General features: G+C 42.2%; 1 protein-coding gene across 3 annotated transcripts in view; it reads left to right on the top strand.

Moving 5' to 3' along the window:
- The window catches only part of sema5ba (sema domain, seven thrombospondin repeats (type 1 and type 1-like), transmembrane domain (TM) and short cytoplasmic domain, (semaphorin) 5Ba), a 149,876-nt gene that overhangs the window by 130,304 nt on the left and 6,370 nt on the right, over nucleotides 1-13,202 (top strand). For 2 of the 3 annotated variants that reach the window (XM_041057011.1, XM_041057009.1), the window contains exons 15-22: nucleotides 120-263; nucleotides 798-945; nucleotides 1,712-1,937; nucleotides 3,459-3,671; nucleotides 7,003-7,173; nucleotides 9,470-9,520; nucleotides 10,064-10,201; nucleotides 12,228-12,272. In XM_041057011.1, the coding sequence (XP_040912945.1) occupies nucleotides 120-263; nucleotides 798-945; nucleotides 1,712-1,937; nucleotides 3,459-3,671; nucleotides 7,003-7,173; nucleotides 9,470-9,520; nucleotides 10,064-10,201; nucleotides 12,228-12,272 (1,136 nt within the window). The remainder of the gene's footprint in view (nucleotides 1-119; nucleotides 264-797; nucleotides 946-1,711; nucleotides 1,938-3,458; nucleotides 3,672-7,002; nucleotides 7,174-9,469; nucleotides 9,521-10,063; nucleotides 10,202-12,227; nucleotides 12,273-13,202) is intronic. The other variant, XM_041057012.1, reaches the window with a different exon arrangement.

The raw sequence follows: 13,202 nt of genomic DNA on the forward strand, positions 1-13,202 counted from the left end.
GAGCATTAGAGAACACTCTGTGAAAGAATAATACTAAAAGCACTGGTGAGTAATTATGCAGGTTTCTGAACCACAGTGAAGCAGGTTGTTAATACTTTTCAATGTATCTGTTGCCATAGAAATGGCGGCTGGACGCCCTGGTCTTCATGGGGACAATGCAGCACCACCTGTGGTACAGGCTTCGAGCTGCGGCAGCGTTCATGTAACAACCCTTCGCCCCGACACGGTGGCCGTGTGTGTGTGGGGCCGAGCAGGGATGAGAGGTGAGGAGAACTCTTTAAGACTGCAATGATAAAAATGCATCTTTCCAATCAAATAATATCTTATATCATCTCCTACTGAAAACAGCTGTGCTAATAAAGTATGCAAACACGGTGAAGATGATAAATGCAACAGTCATATGAATGTTATGTTATGTTATGATGCAGCAGAGATAAGACTTTCCTGTCTTTACTCAGCCCTATTACTCAGTAGATATCAGCACTGTTTTTTAGGTCTTTTGGAGCAAGTCACAGTAAGTCAACAACATCCAACCAGTTTAATATAAACAACAACATAGAGCCAAAATAAGCCTTTTAAGTGTTTTCTCATCTGTTGCCACTATCAGTGGGACATCAGGGCCTTAGAGAACCCGCTACAAAAATGATTCATACGACTTTCTGATGTGCCGCCGATCGCTATGATTAACGTTTAGTCAGACTCCAGTACAAGCCTGAAATCCACTCACTTTTTTTTTTTGTTAAGATCAATCCTCTTAAACTCCCCCGCCTGCTCTTCCACCACTGCCATCTCCACAGGTTCTGCAATGAAGGGGTGTCCTGTCCTCAGCCCATCTTCTGGTCCCCATGGGGCTCCTGGACAAAGTGCAGCACTGAGTGCGGGGGAGGTGTCCACTCCAGGGTCCGCACTTGTGAGAATGGCAACAGCTGCCCAGGATGTGCACTGGTATGAAACATACACACCCACATTACAAACAAAGACACAGAAGAACATCTGTCAACCTCAGTAGAGTCCGTCTCCCTGCCTCTGTGGCGGAGCTTGTAGACAAAATGTTTCTATTGCCTCTTAAAAACAGACATTTGTTAAAGGACAAAATAAAATTGTTTTTTGAAAAGAGCTTTGTCTGAAAATGTTAATCCCTTGTGTGCTGGAGGCTAAACAACAATACTTAAATGAAGTGAGACCAGAATCATTATAGAGGTGAGCAGGTGATGGTGAGATAAATACAGACACAGTTTTGATTTTCTCCCTTGGCCTTGAACGGCTCCACCGGAGTAAGTACAGTGACAGTAAATCCACATTTAGCTTGCTGTTTACAAAAAATGGCTGTTAAATGTCACCGAAATCCTTGACGTCAAAACGAAATGTCACATTTCCTTTTTTATGTGAGAAATGCAGGATGGTTTTTTTTGCCTCTGTGTGATGATTGACAATCTCAGGGGACCACCTGGAGCTCAGATTTCAACCGAAAAAGAGGGAATATTTCAAATGCACATAGTAAATACAGCTGTGCTTTTTATAGAAACAGTACAGGAGATGTTTGCCACCTTAACAAGAGCCAGAGACTGGGATAAAATTGATTTGAAGATTGATATAAAATTTCCAGTCAACACAAGAAAAAAATAATAAAAAAGATGATGTGGGGTGTAGTGGACATTGCGGCTTCTATATTCTATTAGCAGGGCTTTACAAATTTATTCTTTTCATCCAGGAATACAAGGCCTGTAACCTGGAGGCGTGTCCAGAGGTAAAGAGGAACACACCCTGGACACCCTGGATGCCTGTCAATGTAACTCAGGGCGGAGCTCGTCAGGAACAGAGGATGCGCTACATGTGCCGAGCACACCTGTCCGATCCCCACGAGCTGCAGATCGGACGCAGGAAGGTGGAGACTCGCTTCTGTCCCAACGATGGTACAGCAGCCTGCGAGACGGATAGTAAGTGAACCAACTCACCAGTGATGTGGTTAAGCCAAACAACTCAGTGACACACTCTGGTCACTTCTTTCTTGTGACGATATGAAAGTGAAGGATTTTTTTTTTTTTTACAGTAGAATTTTCCAACGACAATTTTTAACAACAGTTACTTCACACAGAGGCTTTGATCTCTTTGGACCCTGTCCCTGTGCCAGGTAGACCTGTTCAGTAATCTGAATCTGCCTTCGGTGCTTTGTGCCACTGTATGCGCCATTGTACCCCTTACACTTTCCTCAGTGCTGAATATTTAACTTTTCCTATAGGACACAGCCTTTGCTCAGTGCGCTCCTTTCCTTTTGAATAATCTCCCACGGCGGGTTTGGGAGGTGAGCTCTCACATTATCAAATGTAGGCTCAGAACCCATCTCTTCTCTCTGTGCCGTGATCCCTACTGCTTTCACTTGCTGGATAACTTTCAAAAGACTTCTACCTTATTGTAAAGCCCTCACTTGTTTACCTGAACTGAACTTGCTTTAATTGCCTCTGTTATCACCGTTAATTATGCTATTTTATGATTTACGATTGTGTGTGTGTGTGTGTTTGTGTGGCCATGGTGTGTGTCTGATGTCTTTAGTTATTCTGTAGTCTGTGCAGAGACTCCTTGGGGGTGATGCTGCTCTATAAATAAACTTAAAGTGTAAGTGAAAAAGTCACTCGATGACATAGTCAGTTCGACTTTAATGCTCCAGTTTCCACCTTAGGGACACAGCTGCCTGAATTAATATATATATGGGAATAAATTATAATAATATAAATTCTGTGTGGATTTTTCCTTAAACTATAATTAACCAAGGTTTAAGTGGGAGTTCATACAAAAAAATGTACAGAGAAAGGAAAGGGAAAGTCTGTGCAGTTTTTTTTTTTACTGACAATTCAATAGGATGATAATCTGTATTTACATGTACACAGAGACACACACGGTACTGCACACTTGCCACACACACAGAAATAGTCACTTCTTTATGAACACAGTGAGGAGGCAGCAGCGTGCTAAGTTTTCTCCCAGTAGGAGCGTGACATGCTGAAAGGGCCCGCCTGTTAGACCTGTTAGCTTCCCTAAATGCTGTTAGTGAAGGGGTCACAGTCCAGCACTCCCACATACACACAAACACAGGGAGAGCTACACAGGGTCATAGTCCACCACTCTCCACTGGTGGCTTTTTCATTCCCCCACCCTCCCCTGAATCGATTACCTGTCTCCCCCTGTCAGCCTCCTGGGGCACCGCATCGCCTCTGACAAACTGATGAAACAGTGACAGTAGGGAACTGTGGGATGCATGAGAGACACAGAGTTTGAGAGAAGGACGGAGGGAGAAATTTGCCTGTTGGCAAAGTCAGATACACTGTGTGACTTGCACTTTATATCTCTTTTTAAACTCTTTAAACTCTCAGTCTACCAGCACTGCATACATTTCTGTGATTTAATCTAACCCGAACCTCGTTTTTTTCTGTTTTTTTTTACCTGTTTTCTTCTCTCTCTAGCCCTAGTCGAGGAGCTCTTGAAGACACCGGTGGTGAGAGTGGCAGGTGCTGGCTGGTCATCATGGGAGACCTGGTCAAGCTGCTCACAGAGCTGTGCCAAAGGATACCGCACCCGTCGGCGAAGCTGTGCAGGACCAGAGGGGAAGAGTGCCCCTGTTGCATGCCGTGGCTCGCCTGTGGAGTACCAGGACTGCAATGTCCAGGCGTGTCCCGGTGAGTGCAGACACACCAGGAACCATGTCTGCATGAGCGACTGCATTTATGCTCAGTTAGAAGAAAAGAAAAAAGTATTGTACAACAAGCACTGTAGTTTCACAGTTTTCTTTTTAAATTATTTTCATGGACTCGTACTAGCAACACCTTATGTGCAATCTCTCACTATTTGCCTCGTCACTTTCTGACCTGTGCTTGAAGCAAGATCACCTTGTTTACTGCCAACTGTGGTGAACAGTGTTGTCTTCTCAGAGCAGAAAACAAGTTTTAGATATGGTGGCATAAAATCTCTACATACAACATTTTAGACTTCAAGCTTGCCAAGGCAAGAAAAACTAACCAGCATCCTAAAGTGCATATATATCACTGTTGGATTTGAGAACAACCCGATCAACCAAAGTCTGCAGAAAACTGCAGTCATCAAACTAAGGGTATGAAGATGCCCTGTATTTAGCTACTGGATGTCTGGAGTGTATTATGGGTTCATGAAGAATAGACATGCACACTGAGGCTGAAGTAAAGATGGAGAGAGTGAGGGAGGTCAATGGTAAAATACCGCTGAGTGGATCATTAGCTTCATTAGCTAATGGTTACCAGCAGCTGCAGCGGGGCAAGGAGAGTCCTTGGACAAATGAAGTTATCTATTTCAAACTACTCATCAAGCCATAATCAGCTGACCTAGAACTCTGCTGACCACAGACTGCTGCACTGACAGGCTACACTTATTAAACCAGACTGAGGATGGGCACGCACGCACACACACACATACGCACGCACGCACGCACGCACACACACACACATAGTGGCTGGTATTAGAAAAAGGGCCGAACCCCTCTTAAGAGGTTGCCTTAAATTGTGGCCGGTACCTAATTAATTCATGATTCTTAATTGGTTGGTGCAAAGCTGATCAAATTCCTGTAGTGTATTTAAATTTAAGTTGCTGGTATCCACATGAAATCCTGAGTGGTTCGCTTAGCAACTGACACATGTAACCTAAGGAAGCCCAGCAGAGACAGCCTTGGTTACCTCCCCCCTGGGAGGTAGCCAATCAGGAGGCCTGGTCCCGGGCAGACACGCAGGTGAGAAGGACAAGGCCAGTGACAAGAGCGAATGAGTGCAAAATAGTAATTGATGATGAGATTAGCGAGGAGGATGGAGGCAATATAGATTGCTGAGGAGATTGAAATGTGTGAGTGTGTGTGTGTGTGTGTGTGTGTGTGTGTGTGTGTGTGTGTGTCTGTGTGTGTGTGTGTGTGTGTGTGAGAGAGAGAGAGAAAGAGGCAAGCAGTCACTGAGTCACTCTATAAGTCACAAGTAGCCTGAATTCAATTATGAGTTTCATTACAAGAAGCTGTGACCTAAAAAAACAGTATTCTGAAAACTCCCGTCTATGACACGATGTGAAATGAACATCATCATCCCTGCAGACAACAGTAAATATTTAAAGTAAATATCAATTTAATTTTCAACATTGTGTGTTTTTAAATCAATCACTATACTATAGAGCTGTCTGCATGCCTCAAGGCAGCTCTCAAGTATTCATTATCAAACGGCGAGTCAGGTGCGTGTCTTCAGGTGTGGCAGTTATAAAGCCTTTGAACATCAGCTTAACACAGAGCTGTTTTAAATCTTTTAAAGCAAGTCCAAATCAAGTCTCAAGTTTCAAGTCTCAGGTCAATCCAAGTAAAGTACAAGTCAGTTTGAGAAAAGACCAAGTTAAGTTTCAAGGAGTAAGGACAAGTCACTCGAGACAGCTTAGTCTTGGTTTTGTCATGGCTAGTCAAGGCAGTGCCTACTGTCTTTAATTTTTATTATTCCTGAATTTTACCAGGTCCAAATCCTGACAGTCTCAAGTCTACATCTCTGCAAATAAGCTTGCTTCATTCAGTGCTTCATTCACAGCCAAAACAAACACACGAAAGTCGGAAATGGCACGTTTCCCATTTTCAGCTTCATATTTCTGAATGCAACGAACACGGACAGCCAGCCTCACAGGAGGACAGGCAAATAGTAAGAGAGTCATAAAAACAGTATGTCAGTCAGGTATTCAGTGAACCATTCAGTAATTCAGTGAGTCAGACACTCAGCCAGTCAGCCAGGTAAACAGCCAGTTAGTCAAGGAGTCAGTCAGGCGGAGCGGTGGCTGGCTGTGAGCGCTAGTCAGAGTTAAGTGGTCACAGCCTGCTTCGCTCTATGTCACACTAATCCACTCAGCTAATGGAGTTTTCTGCAGCACTGTGTCGTTACCTGGCAACGCCACCTCTCTCTGTCAGTCAGACGGACACCAGCCAGTCAACCAGCCAGTCAATTAGTGAGTCACGCTCTTCTGATTAGATCAGATGAAACATTAACGGTCTCCATGGGAAGACTAAATAAATCCAACAGTGAAACAGGACACAGCAAAGACAAAGTAGAGTATGATCAGCCAGAGAGCAGAACCTTAAATAGACATTTATTACAGCAGTAGAAAATAGTGGCAAAATATATGAAATGTAAAATGTATGTGTGCAGCAACAGAGCCCAGTAAGACAAAAAAAAAAAAATGTGTCTAACATGAAAAATCTGAAATCAAATTTCAGATAAATAAGCAAGAGAAGATAAAATAAAAATCAGTGAATTAAGAGACAGAATGTTTTTTGTCTGTAGGACCTGATAAAGTTCTGAACAAGTTTTTAAAAATACAGAAAGATGCCCAGGTGCTGCAACAGGTATAAATTCTGCTTAAGGGTAAAAACACATCTTACTTGAAGCCTTAGGGTACGTTCACCTGGTGCAGCTGGCCCCTGAAGTCCACAAACTCACACAAATAATGTTGAACAAACAAGAAACTGGAAGGGCAGCATCTTACAGAGGCATGTTACAAGTCTGCACAAGAAAATTGCAAGTTATGATGCAAGTCTTTAAATACTGACCTTTGAAATGACGTCATTTTTTTTATTCTTAAGTCCTTTGTATCGAGCTGAGCCCATATGAAATAATTGTCTGTTGCTGTATTTATTATTTTTCATTGTTCTGGGATTAAATAGGACAAAACTTAAGATTTGAATGTTCCTTTTTTTCTTGGAAGCCTCAGGTCTTGTCACGTCCATAGAGAAGTTTCAAGGAAGCCAAGCATCATAGCTGTCAAGCCTCAAGTCTCATTTGTGACATTTAAACTGAAATGAATCCAGGTTTACTCAAGAAAATGTTTTTCCAGATACAGTGTGCCACTAAGAAGAACATTAATCTTAACTGGTAGCCAGGATAGTCTGGATTAATGTGCATCTTATCATATCTGCATAGGCATGTGAGTATGCTGTATAATGTGTTTATATGTGTGTGTGTATTACAGTGAAAGGTGCATGGTCCTGCTGGTCGTCCTGGTCCCAGTGCTCAGTGGGTTGCGGTGGCGGTCACTATCAACGCACACGTTCCTGTAACAGCCCTGCTCCCGCCAGTGGAGGGGACATCTGCATAGGACTACACACCGAAGAGGCCCTATGTAACACACACACTTGCGACGGTAAGGTCACACATTAATTCAAAATCTAACTCTGTCATGCTATCCATTGCTTGGGGTTCTTTCATCTCACCTACAGGCAGGCAGTCGTCACCCACACCCTGTCATTTCTGTGTTCTCCCCTTCGCTAAATTGCTTCTTTCATCTGTTCCTAATGAATAAACCAGGTCTTAGATACGTGAAAAGATAAACAGTCATGCTGAGGGAACAACCCGTCCTCCCACCATGTCTTTCCCACTGTGCTGTTGGAGCTCTGAGCGCCATGGCAACCTCTCTAGCAAGGTTTAAAAAGAGATCCTCTTGTTCCATTTGTATTAGCCATATGGGAATCTCACATAATGTTTCACAAGCTTCAAAATGCTTGTGTCAAGTGTTTGATGTTTGATACTGGTACTAAAATCAAACAAAACACAGTATCAGGTGTACGTCTGACTCTCTTTGCCAAGTTTTTGCACAAAAACAGATTCTTTCGCAGAACAATTACAAACATATTGTTCATTGGTGTAAAACAGGATAAAACTGATGAATCAGTTAGCTCAAATTCATTAAGTTAGCAAAAAAAATAAAATAAATAAAAATCAGCTTTAAACTTTGATTTGGCAGTGAACTTTGATGGCATTGTTCCAGACCTATGACCTTATGTAAAATTCATATGTGGGCATTTAATTACTTTTAAAAGGTCATCCACAGAACACACTGTCAACATTTTTCATCTGAATTGTTTCTTCAGTAGAAGGCAAACTTAAAGAAAACTGACTGCTGAGGCCTCTGTGGAGTATCCAGTGTAAAGAGCCACAGTTTTTCTGGAAAGGCACGTTGCTGTTGAATCTTCTTAAATACAAATTCTCAAAGCTCTGAGCTCCACAAATGTAATTTCTTGTACCTCCATTGGGGAGGAGACCAAAATCTCAGAGGTGGATATTTTAAAGCCTTGAATATTAAAAACAAAACTATCAAGATACCACTAAGTTTATTCAGTCATTCGTATAAACTGATCCTTTAATAACATACAATTAAAAAGTGAAATAACAGAAGTGCGCAATAACGCACACAAAAAGAAGTAAAGTAAAACAAAAACGTTACTGTCGGGTTGAAATAAAATTAGAAGTTCTAATTAACATATTACTGTGTTAATTTTTTTTGTCTTTGATTTGGAGGTTAGCCCAAAGACTCACATCATGTGATGATGAGATGTGAGATGTATAACAACGCCCTCCATGTTCCCCCCTATTCCCATTCTGCTCCCACAAGGACATTGAAATATTCATGAGAGATCCGCCTGCTAATCCAGGAGGAGAAAAAAGTCCGGTATCAGAACTCATAATAAAGGTTCAGCCTCACTCTTTCCGTTTCTACAGATATATGTCAAACAGCCTTCAACATTTTGTCACCACAATGTGATTTTCATCCCTTTTTTTAAATAAATTTTTACTGAAAAACAAAAATGGCCCTGGTAAATATCCGTTCAATGGAATATTGGGGGGTGTATATATATATATATATATATATATATATATATATATATATATATATATATATATATATAGATAGATAGATAGATAGATAGATAGATAGATAGATATAGATATGTCTCAAAGTGCGTGTGTGTGTACAGTTATGTCTTGTAGTGCAGATGATTTCTGCCAGAATTAAACAGTAGTTTCCCCTTAACTGTCACTTTCCTCAGCTGCTTTTCATTTTGAATCAGCCCGACTGTCATTCACAGGGAGAGTAACGCTTACAGTCAGCCTCCCCGGTAATTACAGACAAAGAAAGGTAAATGGCTTTCTGTCTTTTTCCCTGCTTTGTCGAGATGCTAATCAGCCTCCTTTATCAGGTTAATGTTTTCCTGTTTGACGTGGACTAACACATCCCTTTAGGCCTGCGCCGATCGACTGTCTGCTAACAACCTCTCCAGCCCCGTTCTGTCTCCTTGTCCGTAAGTTATTGACAGGCACGACATCAATCATCTATCAGGGTCCTCCTGGTGCCGCTGCCCTCTCTGCATGTGTAATTAGAGGCAAGCTGGCTGTCAGTCACAGGGATATTTGATGCCCCTGTCGCAGGTCATTTGATTAAAGTGTCCACCAGTAATGGAGGACAGCAGGAAGAACTGTCAGGACAGAATACTAACGAGCAGCCTCAGGCCTGATGGCGTTCCTTCCGACTCAACAGTGCGAATACGCGGGTCGTCTGGGTGACAAAAATAAATGGGAATAAATGAAGCAATTAAAGCGGGCTGTAGTGGTGCACGGTTATTAAACATGTTTGAGGTGGTCTGTGTGTTTTGTGTGTCTAGATGGTTGTGCTGCAAGAAGGGAGCAGATGGTGGTGACTGGGCAGCCTGTCGGTGAGTAGCAGACTGATAGGAAAGGTAAAAGAGGCCCGTCCTGTGCCTCTACTCGCGCCCTCTCTGCCAAAACTGCACACTTGAGAGCACCCTGAATAACAACCCAGCTTTTTCATCAGCCTTTCATTGCAGTGGCCAGTGCTCCCTCCACTCCGGTGCTTTTAAATACAGGGTGAAAGAATGCAACAAGTACATGGTTCAAAGGGAGGAGCTGAGAGTTGGGAATTTTCTTCTTTCCCCTTGGGTAGGAGCCTTTGTTTACTGCTCGGTTGCCTGCTGCGGGGAAACGGCACTAAAGCTTGGCTCAGGAGACAAACATCTTCGCTATGCACTAAACAAACTCTCCACGGGTTTACTCTTTCAATCCTGTTTACATCACAAACACTTTTTGGTGTGTTTGGGCTGTTTGGTTGGCCAGGAGGGTTAGTGGCCGCGGGTGGTGACAGCCTGGGTGGGCGCGTTGGTTTCCAGCCCTGAGTCTGAGTCTGGTGTGGCCTTGTGTTTGTCTGGGTTTGTATTGATTGTTCTTTTTTCTGTGTTTAGGTGGCTGGATGGCCTGGTCGCTGTGGTCGGCCTGTGATGATTCAGGCTTGCAGATGAGGAGTCGGGTGTGTGGCGCTCAGGGCAACACTCCCTGTGTGGGGAACAGCACTCAGCGCAGAGACTGCAATGAAATACCTGGTGAGTCAGTCAGCTCTCAGATACACACTGTGCATGTGCAGCCTCTTTTAGTCCTCGAGTAAAATGTTCTTTTGCTTAAATTTTGTGGAGACAACCTTTGATGCCCTGAATATCCCAAAATAAACCGCACGATTTCCACTTGTTTTATCTTGCTTTTGGGCTGAATTTGTTTTTTTTGTTTTTAATTTATTTAGGGTAGTTTCACTGAGAGGCAAACTTTTACAGGAACATCCTGATCATATTCACAGAGTTAAACACATTCACACATGGGACCTGCCCAAATCTGCTGCCCACTGAGCAGCTCCACTGGAGTAGCTGGGCTTAAGGGCCTTGCTCAAGGGCATCACACGGTTGTTCATGTGAGTGTGGCAGGCACTGCTTTTTTGCTTTTCTGGTCCAGGGATTGAACTCACAACCGTTGGCCTGTCTGACCCTAGTTTAAGACGCCTTAAAATAGAAATTTGTAATCTTGTATTTTCGACGTGGAAACAAGATGTGCTTGGCCTTTTTCAAAAAAAAAAAAAAAAAAGACTTCGTGTTTTCCTTGCAAGGGATGTTGACAGCAAAAGTAAATAGTTTACAAGAAAAGTAAATAGTTGAATAGTTGAAAACTTCCACTCCCTGACATTTTGTAAAACCTTAGCAACTGGCAGAAGGTTGAGGTTATTTGACAGTTGTCCAGCAAATAAATAAGATATATAAGATCATATTATTCAATATAATTCCAGTGAAAAAACAGTAGTGATTTATCACCCAGTCCAAAAATCAAATAGCCAATTTGTTAATAATTAAATAAATATTTATAATAATTTTAGCACTAATGTTTACTATGCTGTTTTAACTGTGCAAAGACATGTACAGGAAGCTACATCAAGTTATCATCAAACCTTTTTTACTATTACTACATCTATTGGAGGTTTGATGAGGTTTACCCAAAGACACTGCTGGTTTTGGTCTCTGTGAGGTCAGACCATCTAAATTTAGGGGGAGCTTCAGGGTCAGCCCACAATCCTTAAGACCTTTTTTTTTTCTTTTCTCAGCTTCATTTAAAGCATCAGCTTGTGATTTGGGGACACAGCTCATCTGTCATTGTCAAACAAGTAATGCCGTCATTCAGTGTCATCGCAGCCATCCTCGCCATCCTCGCCATCATCCTTTCCCATGCATACACACAAACATACCTTATTTGTGTGTATGTAGCCGACAGCCTCTTTGTGCACTAAACTCATCTGCTACTGTTAATTAACCATAATTAAGTCCATGTGAATCCAACAAGTTAGCAGTTGAACCTTGTGGCCTCAGCGCACCTTGTTATGCTGATGATGATCTCAGAAAGTTTCTCCTGAAATGATCTTTCATGGCCTGCCAGAGTCAGCCTCTCCACACTCAGAATCCCTAATGAGTCCAGACGAAGGCGATTAATATTAATGGGTTGCCACAACACCAAATCACATCTAATTTCACTGCAAATTTCAATGAGGCGATGGATGGATTTGTTAAGGTCACTGGCAGAGGGGAGGGGGCCGTGAGGAAGCTGAAAAATTAGGCCAAAAAATTAATCAAGAGATGTGGTACTGCGGTTCAAACTGTTTGCACACACATGAACCCTCCCTGCTCCCCTCTTCTTTTCTTTTGGGATATGTGAAGGGGGGGGGGGTGGACGTGTTGTAGCTGTAAATTATTGTCTTACCGTCAAGCGTCTCTAACAGCATCTAGATAGGTTCAATCTGACGGAGAAGAGCTGTTTTGGTTTTGTTTTTTCACTCAACAGTCCATTTTTCTGCAGAAAGTTTTGGAATTCACTGAAGGAAATGGACCGTTTGCACAACAATTTAAACAACATTTCAATTCCTCATTCACTGTTTTTATTTCTCCATGTGTCAACTCTCCTGGTGTTACAGTCGGTGGTTGTTGTTTTCTGAAGGCTGTTTCTCCAAGGGAGAGTGTGTGTGTGTGCGTGTGCATGTGTATGTGTTCATGTGCATGCATGTGTGTGTCTGACCCTGTGTTCCTCTCCTCTCTGCAGTCATTCTCCCTGCATCTGGTTTTGATAAGGACCAGCACTGTGGAGGTAAGTGGATTAACAGCTGCCTTCGCTTTGTTTCTGTGTGCATGTTAGGATGTTTTGTTTTGGGTTTTTTTTTGCCCCTGTCTGTTTCCACAGATGTCTGTCCATGATGTGTTTTCATACATTTTATGTTCATCTTTTTTTTTTTTTTTTGTTTATTTCAGTCTGTGCAAAATTCTAATAGCCAATCAGGAGACAGAAGGAACATTATGTACACTGTGATGTACCTGAAACGGGCCACAAGTTGTATATTGTAATTAGTATAATTGCAAACTGAGGCACATTCAACAGCAAGAAATGTGGGACTCACTAATGGAAGATGTTTTTTTTTTCATAACCTCAAAATTATTAGGAAACAGAAAACCAAAAATACAAACCGAAGTGCACATTCCTGTCTTTGCAAAGACAGAGGTCGACACAGAGGAGATACCAAAATTGATTGTGGACAAAATATGAGACTAACATTTTGCATAAATTGTTACAGCAGCCCACGTTAAGCTTCATGTCCTGTTTCATCATAAGAAGAAAACAAATTCAGATTAACTTAACAGGCCTCTCATCCTTACACAGCCAGACAACAGCTCAGTTAAGACTGAGGCACTCATGTGTAAGAACTGACCATTTATACTGAAGTGTTACACAGTAAGATTGAGCATTAAAATCCTCCGCTCTTTGAAGGAGAATCCAAGAAGCAACGAGGGCTTTGCTGGGAGAACTAATCCCCCTCCAACACATACATGAGTATTACATTTTAGTTAAATCAACAATGAGGATGAGGTTTTGTTGGAGAAAGACAGGACAAGCAAACAGCGTTGGCATGGGCATAATCAACAGAGTAGTATTGATGAGTGCCAGGTAATATTGGCTGAGCCGTACACCTGTATGAATAATTCTGCGAAGGCACACGGCTCTTTCCCCGGCTAAATTTACTCT

The sequence above is a fragment of the Toxotes jaculatrix genome, chromosome 15 (assembly GCF_017976425.1).
Source record: "Toxotes jaculatrix isolate fToxJac2 chromosome 15, fToxJac2.pri, whole genome shotgun sequence".
Classification (NCBI taxonomy): Eukaryota; Metazoa; Chordata; class Actinopteri; family Toxotidae; genus Toxotes; species Toxotes jaculatrix.